This window comes from Rhamphochromis longiceps, linkage group LG19 (assembly GCF_057381845.1).
Source record: "Rhamphochromis longiceps isolate RC_006_pf linkage group LG19, R_longiceps_female_GT1.1, whole genome shotgun sequence".
Taxonomy (NCBI): domain Eukaryota; kingdom Metazoa; phylum Chordata; class Actinopteri; order Cichliformes; family Cichlidae; genus Rhamphochromis; species Rhamphochromis longiceps.
The window spans coordinates 32003606-32024522 of record NC_140575.1 but is presented as its reverse complement, the minus strand read 5'-3'; the positions used below and the strand labels follow the sequence as shown (position 1 = coordinate 32024522).

At 43.2% G+C, this 20917-nt stretch overlaps 2 protein-coding genes across 5 annotated transcripts in view; both read left to right on the top strand.

The window, feature by feature from the left end:
• The window catches only part of LOC146647168 (signal-induced proliferation-associated 1-like protein 1), a 35994-nt gene extending 24016 nt beyond the window's left edge, over nt 1-11978 (top strand). For all 3 annotated transcript variants that reach the window (XM_085390635.1, XM_085390633.1, XM_085390634.1), the window contains exons 8-21: nt 1477-2056; nt 3183-3457; nt 3575-3826; nt 3931-4074; nt 4185-4339; nt 4422-4504; nt 4813-5231; nt 6060-6266; nt 6882-7044; nt 8069-8270; nt 9096-9245; nt 9450-9582; nt 9847-9925; nt 10022-11978. In XM_085390635.1, coding sequence (XP_085246761.1) covers nt 1477-2056; nt 3183-3457; nt 3575-3826; nt 3931-4074; nt 4185-4339; nt 4422-4504; nt 4813-5231; nt 6060-6266; nt 6882-7044; nt 8069-8270; nt 9096-9245; nt 9450-9582; nt 9847-9925; nt 10022-10165 — 2986 coding nt within the window. In that variant the 3' untranslated portion in view covers nt 10166-11978. The remainder of the gene's footprint in view (nt 1-1476; nt 2057-3182; nt 3458-3574; nt 3827-3930; nt 4075-4184; nt 4340-4421; nt 4505-4812; nt 5232-6059; nt 6267-6881; nt 7045-8068; nt 8271-9095; nt 9246-9449; nt 9583-9846; nt 9926-10021) is intronic.
• Nucleotides 11979-17966: 5988 nt separating this feature from the next.
• The window catches only part of LOC146647167 (regulator of G protein signaling 6-like), a 44971-nt gene continuing 42020 nt past the window's right edge, over nt 17967-20917 (top strand). For both annotated transcript variants that reach the window (XM_085390918.1, XM_085390917.1), the window contains exons 1-2: nt 17967-18281; nt 20739-20834. In XM_085390918.1, the coding sequence (XP_085247044.1) occupies nt 20751-20834 (84 nt within the window). In that variant the 5' untranslated portion in view covers nt 17967-18281; nt 20739-20750. The remainder of the gene's footprint in view (nt 18282-20738; nt 20835-20917) is intronic.

Sequence of the window (20917 nt, the reverse complement as noted above, 5' to 3'; positions counted from 1 at the left end):
GCTCCTCCATATACCATGATGTAGCAGAGAGTGGCAGGGTGTCATCACTGGGAGCTGGCTTGTCATCTAGGATTGGATGTATAGCATTTATATGCTGAGTGCAGTCGGCCATGGTTTGCAGCATTTCTGCTACAGGCAGAGGCTGTGTTATCTGTTTAATGGGCTGGATGGAGTTTTGTCAGGACTGTCAAAGTAGCTTATCCGAGACCACGTCTTAGTTTTTTCGGTTTTTAGTGTACATGCACGTATGCACTTATAGCTATATATAGCCCCTATACTTATATAAAGGAAGAAGGCAGACAAGTTTTTTTCCTCATTGGTAGTTTAAAGTCTTTTGAAAGGTTTTTCTTGTAAAGTTTCCCAGATTTCTAATGAAGAACATGTAGAAGGCAGCATCGCCACACAGTTACTAATTGATAGTAATTTAACTCAAACGGCCATTGTGTAGAAATGTAATATGAGCAGTGGACAAGACGCGAGCTTTGCCTGTAGGAATTAGAACACCCTCCTTTTTAGAGCAAAGGTCAGAGGTGAGGTAACCATACAGTAAACTGTATGTTGTGTTGTGTTAATTCAGTCTATTTATCTTTGCATATGCATATTCTATACTCCACTTTTTATGAATGTGTTTTTAAAAAAAAGTTATATGCAATTTTAAAATGCATTTTAAAATAATTGAATATACATGCTTATGCAGTAAACTCATCCTTACCAGAGCCAATCCTGGGGTATCATTCTACTTTCTGTTAATCTGGCTACAAAGAAATTCAGCCTGGCCGCTTGGGAGATAGTGCGCAATGATAAGGAGTCAATGAAGCTAAAAGGCTGAAATAATTATTTATACCTGCTTCTGGACCTTAACCCCAACTCAAAGAAACAAAAACTAATTATCAATGCATAATAATACTTCCTTCCTCCGTGTCCTTTGGTTTTCTTTTGGGATTTTTTCTTACAGGAAGAAAATTTTGCCATCAAAACACTTGCATTCTTGTAATGCATTCTGATTGGTCAGTTCGGAATTCATGACTAGACTAATGCCCTTCCTTTAAAGTAGGGGTGGGGGAAATCCAGGCCTTAAAGCCTGCAGGTTTTAGATGTGTTCTTGATCCAATGGAGCTGATTTAAATGGCTAAATTAGCTCCTCAACATGTTTTGCAGTTCTCCAGAGGCCTGCTAACGAACTAATCATTTGATTCAGGTATGTTGACCAGGGTGATATCTGAAACCTGCAGGACACCGACGCTTGAGGCCTGGAGTTCCCCACCCTTGCTTTAAAGCCATAACGTTGCTCATGGTGTCCCAGTGTTTACAGAAAAGTATTTCGCTGTCATGGCAACCTTTAAAAATGAATGCATAATGAATCTATAACTGGAACAAAACATACAGCTGTCTTTCTTGACAATTTTGCTAATGGAAAGTCCAGAGAATATGAATTCTTGAGTATTTAAAACTTCTTTTTCTCTTTTTCTTCTGCAGTGTGGCCGTCACCCGTTCCCAGGACGTTCCCTCCTTTGGCCCACCAATCCCGAAAGGCGTGACCTTTCCCAAGTCCACTGTGTTCAGGGACTTCCTTTTGGCCAAAGTCATCAACGCTGAGAACGCAGCTCATAAGTCAAATAAATTTGGCGCCATGGCAACACGGACACGGCAGGAGTATCTGCGGGATTTGGCAGAGCGACACGTGACCAGTACATCAGTGGAACCCTCTGGGAAGTTCCCCTTCATCTCTCTGGCACACAAACGGCGGGAGAAGGTGCGTCCGTACAGCGGGGCGGAGCTACGGAGCCTCGGGGCTATAACCTGGCAGGTTCATGCCGAAGATCAAGTAGCCGGGGCTGAACGCGAGTGCCTGTTGGCCATTTCAAACGACTTCATCATCCTGCTGGATCAAGAGGCCAAAGCGGTCGTGTTTAACTGTGCCACACGCGATGTGATTGGCTGGTCAACCGGGAGCCCCGCCTCTATGAAGATCTACTATGAGCGCGGTGAGAGCGTATCGCTGCGCTCCATTAATAACAACACGGAGGACTTTGGAGAGGTTGTCAAAAGACTGGAGGTCAGTGGGGCACCGTTACCTTCTGTAGCCACACATGTGTATAGCATACACCATCTGCTGCAGATATCAGAGGCTGCAGGCCTTAAAAAGTGCACCTCTGACAAGCATCTTGTAATAAACACACACAGAGATGCTTTGAGCTGTGACTATCGTGAAAGCATTCTTACTTTTATATCAGCATATTTACTCTTTAGCTGGTTATCTTCTAGTATCATCTAGTAAAAATCCAAATCACCCAGCTAACCAGTCCCAGTCTGTGAGTCACTGTGTATGTGAACAATAATGCAGCCAAAAAGTGCTTGGTGAAGTCTTTTTAAGTGTTAGGACACACTCTCCCTTTGTCCACTTCCCTGACAACAGTAGCTTGAAAAAAAAAAACTATTGTTGATGATTACAGCAACATAAGGGCGTAGCCTGAAATTATGGACTCACCAGAAAGCCACAGATGCTGCACTGACCCTGTGATTAAAAGTCATGCCAAGCATAATGCATAGTAGTTTAATTCATATCATTACTGAGGGTTTCCTTGTGGTCTAGATAAAGCGGCACTTTTGATGGGATATTTCAATCATTCATCAGACACTGCAGTTCTGCTTAATGATAAAGTAAAAAAGGATTTCCTGCTGACAGTACAGGAAAGAGCTCTTTCTTCTTCATCTTCTTTTTTTAACATCCAAAACTCAGACCACTGTTTTCTACTTGGTGAACTCAATAAAGAAAGGCATATACAGGATCTGTAAAAGCCTATGGTGCTTTTTATCCAGATTCATCTGGATTGTTTTGACATTGCTCGTCCAGTTTTATAGAGATCACCTGCAGAATTTGCTCTCTTCTTTTGGAAATACTGAACAAATTAGCATTTTCCATGTGGTGCTCAAAGGGCCGAAAAATTGAAAAATTTGACAGACACCAATTTTAAGAAATTTTAACCGGATTGCTCAAAAAATTTTCTTCAACCCTTGGAGCCATGGATCAGGCTAACTGTGCAGAAAAATGCATTATGATATGCGTGTTATGTTTTTGACATATGTGCGTCAGCTTGTGACTAACAATACATTTCATCCACCCTTTTGTTTTCACCACCTTTCTGACTCAACCTTGATCTTTCACACCGTCTTTTCTCTAGTTGTTGACCAAGGGAAGCCAAACCACAGAGATGACCTTACGTCGTAACGCCCTGGGCCAGCTGGGCTTTCATGTCAACTTCGAGGGGATCGTAGCAGAGGTGGAGCCCTACGGCTATGCCTGGCAGGCTGGGCTCAGGCAGGGCAGCCGCTTAGTGGAGATTTGCAAGGTGTCCGTGGCCTCGCTGTCCCACGAGCAAATGATTGATCTTCTTAGAACCTCTGTCACTGTAAAGGTGGTCATCATTCCTCCACATGAAGACTCAACGCCACGCAGGTACTGTGGATATAAGTCACAAATGGATACAAGAGAGACTGTAGTTGATGTGTTGGTTTGTGGCTTTTGAAGCTATCCTTAAAGTATTCTGACTGCGATTGCTTCATGTGCCAACAGAGGCTGCTCAGAAATCTACCACATGCCACTTGTGGACTACAAGAACCACAAAGAGGGCATGCCCTATGAGTTAAAGTTTCCCTTTCGCTCCACAAACAACAACACCAAGTGGCCACGCACCTCATCCAGCCCTCAAACGCGTGCTGCTGGCATTGGAGGAACCCTCATCAAGGCCCCGCCCACAGACTTAAGTAATCCTGCTGCTATTCCCCGCAGTGTGTCTAGCGATGGTCGACCGCTCAACCCCAAAAGGTCACATAATAACGATAATGCTGTTATGAAACTTGCAGACATGCAGAGCTAACTTCTGTCTGGTTGTAACATATGTCCTTAATCGCATCCATATGTGTCCACAGATATTCCCCAGGGAATGACAACTATGCCCTTGCCTGCTCCATTGTGATGGGACGCACACTGCACAACACAAACTCCCCTTCCAGTCTCTCCTACACAGACACCATGGCCTCCACCCACTGGAGGCAAAAGTCTATGCCTGACGGGTGAGTTCATCGCTACAAATTATGCAGACTAAATTTCATAAATATATATTTTCTTAAAACTTGATGTGTGCTACACAGCAACATAGATAACATTTTTTATGTCTCTTCAGGTTTAATAACAACTGCCAGTCCCCCGTTTCATCTGTGCGCCATGTGGCAGGTGAGGGCGCCAATGGGATCAAAGTATCGTCGAGCTCAGGTGTTGGATGGTCACGACCTGGGGAGGGTGATCCCGCTAGCAGATCAGGGGACAAACCCAGCTCAGGTAGGCAGAACTCCTACCTCAGTGTTGGTAAATCAAAAAACATGTTTTGCATTATGGGCTCTAAATTTTCCGTACGTCTTAGACACCGTGGTTTCCAAGGTGGTGATTCCTCGACTTCAGCCGTCAGAGCAGAGCAGCCACGTGTCTCCTAACAAGAGCACCAAGGTGAGTGATAGCCAACACCACCACATGTAATTTCCTTCCTGAATTGATAAAGGAGGCCCTGTGCTAACAAGAGGTCTGCTGTTTAATCACAGTTAGCATCGTATGACTGTGAGCTAAAGTTTGTGTGCCATGAACCAATCTACGCTAAGCACACTAATTAAAATGTTTCCAACATTGGGGTAAATATGATCGCAGCATGAGGAGTTATGGGAGGTGACAAAAAACAAACAGTCTTTGGGGGAACGCTGCAGCAAAATGTCCTGTTTTTCTATCTAGAAACTGATCGCAGATTTCTCATCTGGTAACAGGCAGATGCTCCCTATTCATCCAGCCAGTCAAGCAGCAACACACTGTCAAGCAACGCCTCCAGCTCCACCCACAGCGACGAGAAGTGGTACGAAGTTGGCTCCCGTTCCGGAGTGCGGAGTGAACTGGATCTCAGTGGCTATCTTCAGGGTACCTCCAGCGACAGCGGCATTGACGCAACCTCCTTCACTGCCACGCAGAGCAGCACGGCTTCCTCCACTGGTGCCTTCATGGCAAAAGACAAAATCCCTTGGCAGGATGAGCCACCAGACGGCCAGATGGCCGCTGACACTTCACCTCCAACTCCAGACTGTCTTGTCATCTCTCAAGGCACCGAGATCCCAGGGAAGAGCCCCTTATCCTTGCCACTTGGTCCCGATAGCGGCTCCTATAGCCCAAGTGATGGCGCCGCCCACTCCAGGTGTGCTGCTGTTCTGTTAGAATTTAGCTACATAGGCAGTCTAGGAATCTGATCCTTTGCATCAGTGTTTCATTAAACAGACAGTGATTCATTGTAGTCCAGATATATCCTGCACTGTCCCGGCTGAAAAGAAGTCCAAAGCTCTGCGGTTTGGCACTAACAAAGGGGGAGCGGAAGAATGAAATATCTGTGTCTGTGGTTTTGCATTTGCATGTATCTCCGTCTCTGGGTATCCATGATAGAAAGGAAGTGCTTGAAGTTGCTAGAAATGCAGACTGTGAGCTCAGCACTGTTCCCCCCTCCTCTAAATCCCACTTCCTTTGAATCAACTAAAGCTTTCCTGCCTCTCTTCTTCACTCAGCCAGAAATAACTCGGCTCCACCAGACCTGTACATTGGCAGCTTTGTTTTATAGTTCGTGCACAGACACAAAACTCGATGTTGGAAAATTCAAGCATTAATGTCAAACTCTGTAGGAATGCTATTTTAAAGAGCTGAAAATGAAGTGCAAGGACACGGTGTTCTTATTTAATATTTATGAATTCATCGGTTTATCCAGTCTGCAGAGATATCTGGATACATATATTGAAGGAACACCTTTACTAATGGGTTTTAAGGATGCCTGGCTCTTTGTTGTTTGTTCAGCTTTATTAAAGGTAACTAAGGTAATTTGATAGTTAAACATTAAGAAAAATAAAATACATCAGTGCAATGAAAATGCATCACTAATGCATTTTCTTTTCAATCAGTCTGCTCTCTGTGTTTGATACTGATGAAATTGTAAGGCTGTGTCACACTTTTCTGCCCTTGCTTTTTGTTTTGTCCCCAGCTCAGCCTCTTCTGGTCCATCAGGCTGCAGGCCCATGTCCCCCCAGGATGAGGCTGCTCCTGTGCCCACATCACCCACATCCTCAAACTCCCAGTCCCCAGGTTCCAAGAGCTTCTACCCTCGTCAAGGAGCCACCTCAAAGTATCTCATTGGCTGGAGGAAGCCTGGGGGAACTGTTAACTCGGTGGATTTTGGCAGCACTCGCAAGTAAGATGGAAATAATTATTTTACTAAACATCTGTTCAAAATTGTTTCTAAAGCACCATTGCATGCAGATAAAATATTATAACTTAGTGCAGAGTGGATCCTGCTGTCAATCATGTCGACATATTTTATCTTTGTCTCACTGAGTGGTCAGCTAATTTTAAAGGTGTTGTTTAAAAAGTTGGTCAGCAGCGCCACCGTGTGGTGAGTTTTTATTTTTTCCCACATCAATTCAACTCTATTCAGTTTTATTTATAGTTTTCTGAAGGTGCTTTGTATTGTACCCTGTAATATTCTAGATCAATATTCTTTGGTTTGTAGGAAGACAAAAAAAATTTGCACTCTTATTCTCACATATTGAATTTGGTCAGAAAGCCGATTCCTATCTTTTGTGTTGGTGGTAAATGTTTTCACACAAACCGGTTTTTCCTGGCGCAATAAATCAGTAATTTATTCGACTACAGATCGCCAACAGCTTGGTTTGGGAACAGTTACAGCTGCCATTGCCATTCTGAGCATTTGAACTGGTTGCTGCTAATCACAGACATGCTTTGTCGTTTCTAGAGATTTCTGCCTGAATTCGTTTTTGTTTTTTGTTTTTTTTATGTTAATCTTCAGACGGCACCAGAGTGATGGTTTGCTGGGTGGTCAACCCCAGCTCAGGGCCAATCTCCGGGGCTCCCAGTCTCCCCAGCGGCACACTGCGAAGTCCAGCCTGGAGGAAGACTTAAAGAAGCTCATCACACTTGACAGCCCTCCACCCACTACAAATGAAGAGAAGGTACAGGGAGATGTTTTCGATAAGCTATTATATTACTTAGCAATTTGACGATCTGTCGGTATTAGCATTTATAGTGGTCAATACTGAAGAAACACCCTTTAACTGTGCTATCATACTTTGTCCACCAGATGGCACTCCGCAACTGTTAGGAACACCACAAACAAAACAACATGCTGATCCAAGCAAAGTCGGGCAGCTCTTAAACGAGTAAATAAATAACTACACATAAGAAATGTTAAAGAAATATGTTTACATTTCCTGTGTCAAAGAAAAAAAATCAGGTGATATAAGAGAATATCAGCGTTTTGAATCAACCAAATATTGGTACAGTATCGCTATCAGTCAGGCTCTACTCTTTTCCCGCTACTGTAACTGTATGATTATGGATAATGCTCCTGGTACCACTCTAATAAACCACTACATTTGCTTTGATAACAAATTAAGGCTTGTTTTCTGTCTCTGTGTATACATTATGTTCATCTTGTGCTGCTTAAAATATCAGTTTCACCTCATCATCAGTCCAAGTAAGGAAGTCTATATGTTCATGGTCATGTAGTGTTTGTCATTTCACCAAGGACTGTTTTAAAACGAGGTGCCAGCAGTATTATGGTTGCATAGTAGCGAAGCTTCACAAGTCAAATGTAAGCACAATAGCATGTTAGGTAACCTGGAAGTTGTAAGCAAAATATAAAATATCTGTTAAATACTTTATGTCTGTGAAGGTTCTCACAAACACAAAAAGTACTTTAGTTTAACAACAGCTAATGTAACCTGATATTGTAACTCTTCAGGGGCCGCACAAGACCACATGATGAAACTACCTGGGATATAACATATTGGGTTGAGGTTTTTAACCAGCTGTTTAAAGCCCTGCTAAAAAGTGTTTATTATTACTATCACGGACAATATGATATGACACAACCCCAATAGAATATTAATAAAAACCCTTCAGTGTTTTCATGCAGTTTTTCTTTTTCTCGCTTTTTACCTGAGTCTTCTCGTCTGCTTCCATCCCTTCGTGAAGCCGTTGTTTCCAGGCCCCCCACCCAGTCGACGTTCCCTTCAGAGAACCCTGTCTGATGAGAGCATTTACAGCGGGCAGAGGGAGCCGTCCTCTAGTGGACAGCGTGAAACGCCTACTGACCTTCTTTTCTCCTGTTCCACCATGCCACGTTCACCCATCGCCCGCCACGGACCGAGTCGGCGAGCATCGCACAAATCCCTCGGTAAACATCTAGTTTATGTGATTGAACTTGTAGTGGCTCCAAAGCGTAGTGGTTTACGCATCCGCATCAGGAATCGGGAAGAGTTTCCCACGTTAAAAAACCTTCTAACTCAAACATGGTTCGTTATGTGCTGCGGTGGTGACCTCTTGTTCATAATGGAGCAGATGGACTACTGTGCAATAGTCTTGAGCCAACCCTTTCTTTTTGTTCCAAGGAGCCTGACTTTGTTGTAATTTTTTAAAGATGTCTTCAGCAAACCTGGATTGAAAAAGAATGTCCTCCCCAGAGCTCAACGTTACGCAAGCAGTGTAGGATCATCCTGAGAGAGAACAGAACAGAAATGTAGCCGACATCTAAGGAAGAGCTTTTAATGTCCACCAAGAAGCCCGGAGAACTATTCCCGAGGGATACTTAAAGAAATGAGAGGAAAGCTTGTCTAAAAGAGTTGTGTTGAAGAATAAAAGTGGTCATGCGAAGTATTATTGGAACTTTAAGCTTGTTAGAATTGTACAAACTCTTTTTTTGCCTTATATGTTGTATTACCATGTACGTTTGCATACCTCTTCGCATCCATTTCCAGTTTTCCCAACAAAATCTAAAGATATGAGGGTGGCTAAAGATTTTTACACAATACTGTATATACAGTATGCGTAAATCTGCAGATAATGGAATAAAAGCTTAAACACACTAAGCACACTGCTACGGAAAAAGTCTTTTGGCCATGCCGTGCTAAAAGCATTGACTATAAAGTTTCCCATCTTCAGCCCCCTAAAAACAGATACAAATCTCATTCATTGTGTTTGACTGTGTTCCTTTCCTTCCCAGGAGACCTGTCAGCCCCAGACAGTTCAGAGCTGGACCAAGAGGGGAAGAAACAACAGCTGCAAGAGCCTGTCCTCATGCCCCTGCCTGACACGGGGGCAGATGGCCCGCTTGACTGGGCCCACCTGGTAGATGCTGCCAAGGCCTTTGAGGGTAACCAGGCGTCATGTTTTCATTTCATCCTTAAAAACAAACCACCAACAAAAAGACATTTGAAGTGAAGGTTAAGTTAGTTTTGTAATAGAGAAATCCACCTGCTATCTTAACTTTTTATCAGAAGAGGGCACTGTTACACTGTATTTGTTCTCTGTTTAGGTCAGATAACATAACATTTGACTTTTTTTTTTAATACATCAGAGCAGAGGCTGGTTTTCCTAGCAGCCCAGGAGGAGAACTCCATGGCTGAGAGTGCAGCAGCAGCAGCAGCAGCAGCCACCAGTCCCCAGCAGGCCGAGCCTCAGGCGGCTCCACTGAGACAGCCTTCGCCAGGGTGAGAGGCCTCAGGTCATGGCCTAGATCCAATGTTTGCTTTCATCCACTGGTTTTTCCAGAAGTGTGCCACCAAAAACACTGATTTTCCGCAAATCGCACACCACTGCATCACCGATGAATCCTGCCAGTAGTACAATAGTGTTTGTTGGGGATTGCTAAGCTACATGTACCATCACTGAGAAAGACTGGACTAAGAAACATTTACCCATCATTTAAGGTGAGATGTTGGTCCCAGCTAATGTCAAGCTTTTTCCTCTCACAGAGAGACTCCAGCTTGTTTGATGGGGAAAGTGAGCCAGCTAGAATCCATGGTGAAGGCACTACAGGAGGACCTAAAGAAGGTGATTTGTGATGCTAGATTGATCCTGTTCCTCTTCGGCACAGCCTCAAACATAGATGCAAAATCTAAGTATGAACCTGCCTTTTGTAACCATTAGGAGAAGGATGCCAAGGCATCACTACAAGCTCAAATTGAGGGCCTGCGAGAGGACAACCAGCGTCTCCTCGAGGAGTCCTACAGCGCCTCCGCCAAGCTGAAGAAGTTTACAGAGTGGGTCTTTAACACCATCGACATGAACTGATGCACGCTGCTGCTGACCTGCTCTCCACTGGGAGAATAACCACTACTCAAGCTGATTTCAAACTCTTCAGTAATGTTCGGTGCACAGCAGAATCACATAAAAAAACAAAACAGTGTCGCTCTTGTACTGTTACAAACTAGTGCCAACATGGATGTAAACATCATCCTTCCTCAGCCTCATGGATCTGTTTGAACAGTGACCACAAAAGACAAAGGAGAATCCAGGGTGATAGACAAAAAAGAGCAGCGGCGTATCTGTGTGTCAGTTTTCATCGGCATGCTCTCCCTTACTTAGGAGCTCATAAAATATAATGTTTTTGTTTCCCCCCCCCCCTTGAATGGACTGTTGGTATTCCTGCATGTCAGAGAAAGCGAGAGCACGATTTCAAAGCTAACCCAAACCTAAAGGGATTTAAAGTCACTGTTTAGCTCCCCAGCTGTAACCTAATTTTAAGTGAACGGATTTCCAATTAAACAAAAAACTCTAACACAAATTAAAATTTCTTCAAGAGTTGCTGAATATAGTCCCTGATCTTAATTGACAGGTGTGCTGTAAATGTGCTGCCGTTAAGACATTCTCCAGTTTTCCCAGTTCACAGATAACAACACTGATCTGATTATTTTTGTATTACTAACAAAGAGAAAAAAGGTGAAGTAAATACTATAAGAGAGGATGGGAGTTGCATTTTTGATGGTTAGTGTTTGTAGGTAGGCACAGATAGACAGACAGACCCTTTGCATAGCACATACTGTAAACACTGTAAGGTCGAGTGCCTGTCTGTATCGCTTATGTAAAAGACTGTGCAAGTGTAGCGAGGGTTATTGCAAGTAAAACTTGTATAGGACTACTGGTCACATGAAAAGATATAAAAATATATATATTACAAACACAATATGGGTGCCATAAAGATAGAAATCGACAATTCAGTGTCACTTATTCTGATTATTGTAAATATGTGATCTTCACATTTATTTTTCTCATGCCTTCCCTTGATATAATAATGTAAAGAGTATTTATGTCAAAGATGATGGCCAAGAAAAGCAAAACAGCCATATGCAGTTAGATATGTACAGTATATACAAGTAATGGTTTCCTACGTGACAAGATGTATCCTTTGACTCAAACGTTTCCAGCAGGAGCCGGGTAACTTTTGATCCAGAGTACAGTGCTAGAGAACATATTGATATTTCTAATCCTAAAAACGTTTGCCTGCTGCAGTGGATTGATTTGAGAGCGCCACTTAGTGTTGACAAGATGTAAAATACTACTACAGTGAGCTCACATCCTTTTCCTCCCATAGCACGCTAAAATGCCTCAATCTGATCCCTAAAACTTTGGATGGAGTCAGTTGGTACTGTTATATTATTGCAGATAAGATGCTGTGTAAATCCTGAAATCCCAGCTACAGTTTTCTGTACTTCTGTAAATCTGCGCGAAAGCCCACACAGAATCTGATCTGCAGATGACCGAGCTCAGTCCTCATTTAAGCCTCATACTTTAACTATTTCCTTTTGTACCCTGATGCTGTGCAACTGTATATAAGGAGAGTTTAATATTCATCAAAATCGCACCTTCGTTCTTATTTTTTACAGTTATTTTTGATGTCTTTCTGCTTTACTTGCTAGTGCAGAGTGGAACCACAAGCCGGACTCAGACAAAATGAGTCGTAGGCCCGTACGGTAGCAGATTGCCCCTATGCCTTCATTCTTAACATGTGTGTCAGCATGTGATTCTGTTTCCATTGAGCTGTGATGTGTAAAAACAAACACACAAAAAAAGTTTATATCTATTAAAGATATTTTGTTCAATTACACTTTGTCTTGCTGAGTGGTCTGTACTAATGTACTGCGATTTAGACATGCCATTCATCAACAAGAGCAAAATAGGAAACTAGCACAACTGCTGGGGGTTATATGAGGTGGCTTTGAGTAAATGGATACCTGTTGGCGGCCTTGTGGCTGCCCGCTGTTGCATTGTGATTAACAGAGAGGTGCTGTTTTTCCACTCAAGCTTGATTACACAAGGCGGTTGTCCAGACACATTCAGGGCTGCGTGGGACAGATTGATTGATCAGGATATCCTGAGAGAAGGCAGGGCGGAGACGTGGACCGTTATGCATCCAGCAGGTGATTGGTGTGATTTAGGCCTGTTTGGATGTTTAGTCATTCAAATAGCAGTTATTCTGTATCAAACCTGCTATTATTAAAATGACCTTCTGAGTTCATGCCATAACTGAAGATGTAATCTATTTCTGCCTGTTTTTAATCAGCGACTGCAGAAATAGAATAGATATTAATGCTTATTTTTGTATTGTAAAATTAAAATAAGGGATGGTGGTGTCTTTTTTTAATGTTTGGTAGCACTCTATTATTTTTAACCAATAAGACATCTTTACAAGTGATGTGCTGCTTTGAATGGCTTAAACCTGCCAGAGAGCTGGTAACCAAGTGCAAATACTTTGTTACTGTACTTGAGTAGAATTTTCAATTATCTATACTTGAGGTTTTTTTTTTCTGATAGCTTTTTACTTTTACGCCCTACATTTTAAAAAATATCTGTACTTTTACATTTTCAAAGCAGGCTTGTTACTTTTGGTTTAACCAATTTGTGGGCCTTCAAACATCAAACCAATTTAAGGCTAAACAGGAACAAATAAAAGAAAGTCTGGTTCGTGTATTAATCACCAGGGGACGTCGCATAAAGAAGAGATGAAAGATGCATAATCGCAGATCAGTGTTGTGATGAAATTAAGGCGAAGAACAGTTTGTTAGTGCACAGTGGCTGCAGTGCTCATGGTCAGAGATACATCAAGTGTGGAAGAGACTAATGTGAATTCTAGCTGATGATGAATTCCAACTTTATAGCATCTAGAAAAAAAGACAGCATAACCGGTTACTGTCAGTGAAGAGGATGTAAATCAGCCAGGACAACTCATGAAACATCTTGTTCAATCAGGTTCTACAATGTAGGCATCAGAAAATAAAGATTCTTTTTAAAATTTTCCTCATTTTTTTGTTTAGAAATTAAAGTAAAATTTGCATTCCCCTCTTCTAATATTAGAAGATTTATCATTACATTAGTATAACACAAAAAACAGCTGGTAGAAACATAATTCAAAGAGCTACTTTTGCTTGCTTACTTAGATTTCAGACCCTGTACTTTTTAACTTTTACTTGAGTAAAGAAATTGAATCAGTACTTTAACTTTTGCTGGACTGTTTTTAGACAGTTGTATCTGTACGTCTGATGAAGTATAGGATTTCTGTACTTTTGCCACGACTATTGTTAGTGCCATCAAGTGTTGTTTACTAATATGACAAGTGAGAGAGCAGTCTGCTCGGAGACATATGAAGCGCTTTACCCTGGTTAATGGCAAAGCTAAGGTAGGGGTAGCAAAAACATAGTCACTGCTGAGATTGCAGGTTTCTGGCTACTGAGCCACTGCTAAGTAATCATCACTAAAGTAGTTTCTCTTGGCCACACTGGCCTTAGAAGTCCCTTTGTTTTGTGAATCCAGTTAAAACAAATGTGAAAGATAATCTAGTCTTATGTGCCTTTAGCAGTGACATTTAGATGAGCTAAATATGATTCTTGTAGTGTTTGAACATCTCAACTGTCTCAACTGTTAATGTTTATATTGTTGGCACTATTGGGACATACACTCAACAAAAATATAAACGCAACACCTTTGTTACTGCTCCCATTCCCCATGGGATGGACGTAGAGACCTAAAATTCATTCCAGATACACAATATAACCATCCCTCCCAAACAGTGGTCACAAATCAGTCCAAATGTGTGGTAGTGGGCACATCTGCTATATTGAGATAATCCATCCCACCTCACAGGTGTGCCACATCAGGATGCTGATCTGACATCATGAGTAGTGCACAGGTGTACCTCAGACTGCCCACAACAAAAGGCCACCCTGGAATGTGCAGTTTTTTGCGCTATTGGGGGTCTGGGGACCCAGAACCGGTCAGTATCTGGTGTGACCACCATTTGCCTCATGCAGTGCAACACATCGTCGCATGGAGTCTATCAGATTGTCAATTGTGGCCTGTGGAATGTTGGTCCACTCCACTTCAATGGCTGTGCGAGGTTGTTGGATATTCGTGGGAACTGGTACACGCTGTCGTATACGCCGGTCAAGCACATCCCGAACATGCTCAATGGGTGACATGTCCGGTGAGTATGCTGGCCATGCAAGAACTGGGACATTCTCAGCTGCCATCTGCCCTGAACAATGTGAACCATGATTCATCCGTGAAGCGCACACCTCTCCAACGTGCCAGACGCCATCGAATGTGAGCATTTGCCCACACAAGTCTGTTACGGCGACGAGCTGGAGTCAGGTCAAGACCCCGATGAGGACGACGGGCATGCAGTTGAGCGTCCCTGAGACGGTTTCTGACAGTTTGTGCAGAAATTGTTTGGTTGTGCAAACCAATTGTTCCAGCAGCTGTCTGGGTGGCTGGTCTCAGACGATCTTGGAGGTGAACCTGCTGGATGTGGAGGTCCTGGGCTGGTGTGGTTACACGAGGTCTGCGGTTGTGAGGCCGGTTGGATGTGCTGCCATATTCTCTGAAACGCCTGTGGAGACGGCTTATGGTTGAGAAATGAACATTCAATGCACGGGCGACAGATCTGGTTGACATTCCTGCTGTCAGCATGCCAATTGCACGCTCCCTCATTGCTTGTGGCATCTGTGGCATTTTGCTGTGAGACAAAACTGCACATTCCAGGGTGGCCTTTTGTTGTGGGCAGTCTGAGGTACACCTGTGCACTACTCATGATGTCAGATCAGCATCCTGATGTGGCACACCTGTGAGGTGGGATGGATTATCTCAATATAGCAGATGTGCCCACTACCACACATTTGGACTGATTTGTGACCACTGTTTGGGAGGGATGGTTATATTGTGTATCTGGAATGAATTTTAGGTCTCTACGTCCATCCCATGGGGAATGGGAGCAGTAACAAAGGTGTTGCGTTTATATTTTTGTTGAGTGTAAGAGTGGGGTGGACTCTGCTTCTGATTTGATTATTGCAAAAGTCATGAAATGTAATATATTGTAGCTGTCTACCCGGCAATGACAGCTCTGCTGCTAGCATGGCGGCGGAGAGGGAATTTGTATTTGAAAGACTATCAGTGTAAGATGATGACAATGTGTTACACAGACTGCTGAAGCCGCATTTGCTTAGGACTGATCTTCCTGGGCTATTTTGGATCAGATGTTAACAAATTGTCATGTTTAAAAGAATTCATAGCTAATCGCTAACACACACACACACACACACACACACACACACACACACACACACACACACACACACACACACACACACACACACACACACACTGTATATATCCAGCAGTCAAATTCATCTTTTTGTTTTGTGATTGGAGGCCGTGTTGTTGAGTGTACAGATTAGGCCTCTGTAACCATAACTAAACCTAAAACGAACAAGAACATTTACATAATTGATAATTATGTATTATTAACATTATACCCTATAAATCTTTCACTTTTTCTTAATGTCACTGTTATCTTAAAACTGCATCCAGACATGCAAGGCTAGTAGTGCATATGCAGTACTGTGCAAAAGTCTTGAGCCGCCCTTCGTTTCTTTATATTTTACCTCCAAGCAGATTTTCTTGTAACTTAAAACTTAAAGCGGTCTTGAGCAACAGTTCTCTAGGCTTTCTGAAGTCTTTCAAATGTTGTCTTTGGACATTGGCTGCCCTTTCCCTCATGTTCTAGTTCAGTCCTTGTAGCTGATCATCTAGAAAGCATCTTTAATATCAACTTCATTTTCAGCATGACAATAATCTCAGTGGTCATGCAGTAAGATGATATCTGAACAGAAAAACACCCAAAAAGTCCTTCAAGAACCCCGGAGAACTACTCCTAAAGACTACTTAAATAAACTGAACAAAGCTTGTGGAAGAGAGTTCAGGATTTGTAGAATAAAGGTGGTTATACTAATTATTGAGAGGTTTTTTTGCACAGTACTGTAGACTAGCATGACACTCCCATGGTACCAATAGTAATGCAAATAATATTTTCAGACAGCCTTAAAAAACAGCAAACTAATCCACAATAATTTCTTTAAATAATGAATCTATTCTGTGTATCTCCACATATTTAGATGTAAAATCTGGCAAAAAGCCTAAAAACATTCCTCTTAAGTCTCTCTAAAAGCAAGCGAGATCTTTGCTGTGTTGTGTGTGGCTAGCACTGTTGGTCTCTGGCAGTAGTGTGGATCTGAGCAGGCTGTTCAATAATTTAGCATTAATGCAGATTATGGCAGGACTGGCCCCCTCAAAGCAGATTAGAGTCCCTGCCTGTCTGCCGGCTGCCTGTCTGTCACCTTGTTAAAGATGGTACATGGATCATATGCAGTTTGTATTCTGCGGGTGAGGTGTGTTATGTATCACTGCAGATGTACGAAAAGGGTAAATGTGTAGTTATCATAGTAGTTTTGTAGTTTTGGGAGGATGTAACACTCCTGCTCTTTCCCTGTCTATAAGTAGTGGGAAAATGTGCAGGGTAAGGGTGAGTATCTGTGACCTCAGTTTCCCTTGGTTACAACATTTACAGAGAACAGTAGCAGCTTCGGGTTGTTCAAATTTTAATCTGCTCTTTGCCTGAAGAAACACACACCGAACAAATTGTACTTCTAATAATGAGAAGTGCGGCTTTTTATCTCTCAGGCTTGATTAAACCTGCGTGTTGTGAAGAACATTTTGAAGCTTCCTCAAATATTTTCAAAAAGCAACGAGGAGAGGTCCGTGCCAGCACGCTGTGGAAAAAACAGAAGGAAAAGTGCAGTGAAGAGGAGCAGGCTACACAATTCTTTGATAGCTGGTGATCCGGCTTTGTCAAACCCAGGCATCTGTGTGTGTGTGTGTGTGTGTGTGTGTGTGTGTGTGTGTGTGTGTGTGTGTGTGTGTGTGTGTGTGTGTGTGTGCGCACTCTGCACGCGTGCACTCACAAATTGGCCATGCCATGTATTTCTGGGCTGTGTTTCTCGGGGGCTTTTGGGATCTAATTTATGGCGGACGGGGGGAAAAAGAAAAAGGTTCATTCGTTTGGGTTTGCCATTTAAGCTTGAATGAGTGTACATGAAGAGAGGACGGGAGGAGAACATGCATTTAGAATGGGTTGAATGGGTGGAGGAAGAAACATGAGAGGATGTTCGGCGTACTCGAGGACATGGAAAGTGGACTTTGTCCGTGATAAAAGAAACACACCCCCACCCCACTAAGAAATACAAGAAAAAGTCTAATTTTGGGACCCGGGCGGCTTCTCATACATGAGCTTTGAATGCATAATGAAAGCATTTTCTCTGAGGTTGCTTGCTCAAAGAGTCTGGGATATGTATTTATAGCCAGCGTGTGTGTGTGTGTGTGTGTGTGTGTGTGTGTGTGTGTGTGTGTGTGTGTGTGTAAGTGTGTGTGTGTGTGTAAGTGTGTGCTCACTAACTTGTTTTTATATTAGCATTTCAATATCCGCTTAATGAAATGTTTCTTATTTTCAGCATCAGTGGGCGCTGCTGCTGCTGCAGTGTGCATCTCTCTGTCCTCCTTTTCTCTGTGCTGTGCATCCACTTCTCTCTCTCTCTCATGCACGCACACCCTCTCTCGCTCTCTCTTCCTGCCCGTCTTTCTCCTCCCTCTGTTTTCCTCTTTATATTCTCTTTAATTCCTTCATCCCTCCCCCCTTTTTTTCAACTTGATCTCCCTCCCTCCCTCCCTAACACACTCTCTCTTTTGCTCTCGCTCTGAGTCGTGCACATGCAGACAGAGGGAGAGGGGGGGATGAACGAGGTGCACACATGAGGATCTCCTGAACTGCCGGGGCAAGGCAGGGCTGGTGAAGAGAGAAGAAGAAGAAGAGGAGGAGGAGAACTAGAGGAATACTGCAGTGGCCAACCAGCTTCTTTTCCCTTCTGTATTTCTTTCTCTCTCTCTCTCTTTTCTCGCTGCTCCACTGCTTCCATCCCCTTCTCTCTCCCTGTGCCAATTATACCATGAACCTGCCTGCTGCTTGTTGCTAAGGGGAAGCCAGCCAGGGGGAGCCGAGTGGACCGGGCGATATTTTGTTGTTAAGGTAATAAAACGCTTCAGTATCAGCAACTGTCAGGTGTCACAGATGTTGCACTGCAGACGTTCGCCTGCCTCAAGTGAACAGGGCTTTGGGACTCGCTGTTTTTATGGCTCTGGCTGTAACTGGAGCACGGCTTGTTGCGTGGCTCTTTCTGCAAGCTCTCTGCCAGTTTTATTCCAGTTTGTTTCAGTTGACCGGGCATCTGTGGACTCACAGGGGGTCTGCCTCTGTGAATATGTGTGTGTGTGTGTGTGTGTGTGTGTGTGTGTGTGTGTGTGTGTGTGTGTGTGTGTGTGTGTGTGTGTGTGTGTGCAATGTCCTTTTGTGTTTCCTCATGAATTGGATTTTGCTGCGTGCTTAGATTTGTGGATATGCATGGGTAGAAACACACGCACACACACATACACACATGTGGTGTACATGAGGGCATATGTGGCCCACTTGGGTTTCTTTCAGCAGCTCTCAGTATGCCTGTTTCATCTGTTTCTCTTGGACAGGCGTCTGTGGGTTTGCATGTTTGAGCAGCTTCATTAGAAGGAAGTTGCTCTCCAGAATTACAGCTTTGAACTACTGGTACACTATTGTTTTCTTCGAACAGGTGCTATGCAATCCATACCTCCTCTGTCTGTATACGACCCTTGAGGCAGGCGCAAAGATTAGCTGTCTAATGTGCTCAGACTCTAAAAAGAGCACAGACGTGTTAGCCAATGAGGAGTGCTGCACTCTGCACTTCTGGTGGCAATAACAAACAGTGAGGAAAGAGCGGATGATTACTTATTCACTCATGCGCATCACCATGCTCTACGGTGTAATAAATGAAAGCTACAGTGACGAAGCCACCTTGCACGGCTGCTGCCGTTCGAACCGGTAACACCGATGATTCCCCCCCCCCTGTCTCCGTCACGGCTATTGTCTTCAAAAGTTGAAGTAAGTTGTAACATTGCGAGTTGCAATTATATAATACAGCCACTCCAAATCCCCCATGCCAGCTGCAGGTTTAATGTATGAAGGTTTCATTTGAGCACGCTCACGTGTCCCTGTCATAAAATGCCATCTGTATCCACTATTCTTTGCCCCTCGGTAGCTTATCACAGCTCTGTTTAAACACGAATAACTGTCAACAACAATGAATTGCAGCTTTCTTCTCTCACACCAAAAATTAAGGATGTGTTAAACTATGTGATCTACTTCCTCACCAGTCTCATCTCCCAATTAAAGGACCAGCAAATGGTTAAAAAGACATTTTACATTTTACAGGTACCTCGAATGCAAAAGGAGCTGAGAGGGCTTGTGAAGCACCAGTCACCAGGTTATGAAAATCCTTACTTAAGCAGAATTAATTCCGTGTGTGTGTGTGTGTGTGTGTGTGTGTGTGTGTGTGTGTGTGTGTGTGTGTGTGTGTGTGTGTCTGCTTAGAGAAAGTAAATAAATCCCTTAACAGCGGCTCTCAAAGCATGAAGCCTGGGGGAGGTTAATGTTGGGAGTGCAGGCAGATCAGAGGTAACCATTGTATGATTGCAGCTAATGGAGTCAACATTTACTTATGCTTAGCATAAAAACAACAACAAACACAGTGGCCAGCGCTAACCACGCTCAAAGCCACTATCGGTATCACCTCGGTGAAGGTTCATTCATTATGAACATCAGCTTTCTGTTAAGATGAGTCATCAACGTCGCAGCCGCACTCAGTGTGTGCTGAGGACACCGACATCTGTGCTTTATACATAATTAGTGCCTTCCTGATTCCTCCTTGCTGACACACTTTACTGCAGTGGCAGTTTTATATAAGATGAACTCAGATGAGGTTATCTAATAGTGTTAATTGCAAATATCTTGTGCATCTACCTGTCTGCATACGTCAGTGTTTTGTTATGCTATTGAGCCCACTACTCTTCCACATCAGCGCTTCTTCATTGGGCTACTTTGAGTATTTCCTTTGAGGTAATTATTAACTATTCCAGTTGTCCTTCCATTATTTCCAGCTATTTATTTCAACCTTTATCCACAAACTGTTGAGCATTCCCAGCTCAACTGTTACCACATCCTTAGCACTGACTTTATTTATGTAGTTACAGTCTTTATTTTTCAAATTAAACAGAGCTACACGCAACCTCTCGCACAGCCCCTGGCAACTGCAGAAACACCCGCTGAGGTTAAGGTATTGTGTGTTCACGATCTGGCTTTGTGGCTTATTTATTATTCATCCTACATCGGCCTACCTGGGCCCTTTTATCTGCCTCTGCTATGACAGGCGTCCTCTTTTCTTTCTTTTTTTTGCTTTTGAGACAGCAGCATGCGTTTTGACAGCTGAATGTCACTCCGATAAAGGCTGGAGAACTTTTGGTTCTCGGGGGAAATGCAGTTATCGTCTGATGTTTGTCGTTTTTCATTTTGTTTTCTTCGACCCTTCAGCGGATGCCGGATGCTGTCTTCTAATGGTGCGTTTGCTTTTCTTGACAGGATTTAGAGAAAATGGCAGAAGGGTCCAAAGACCAGGGAGGAACGGGCACCGCTGATCCCGAGGAGGACTCCCCCAATATGATCGTCTACAGAAAGGCAAGTCTGCGTGTGCTTTCTGTGAGATGGGAAAAAGACTTTGCTGAGAGGCAGTGACCCGTATATGGGCTCCTGACAGCTCA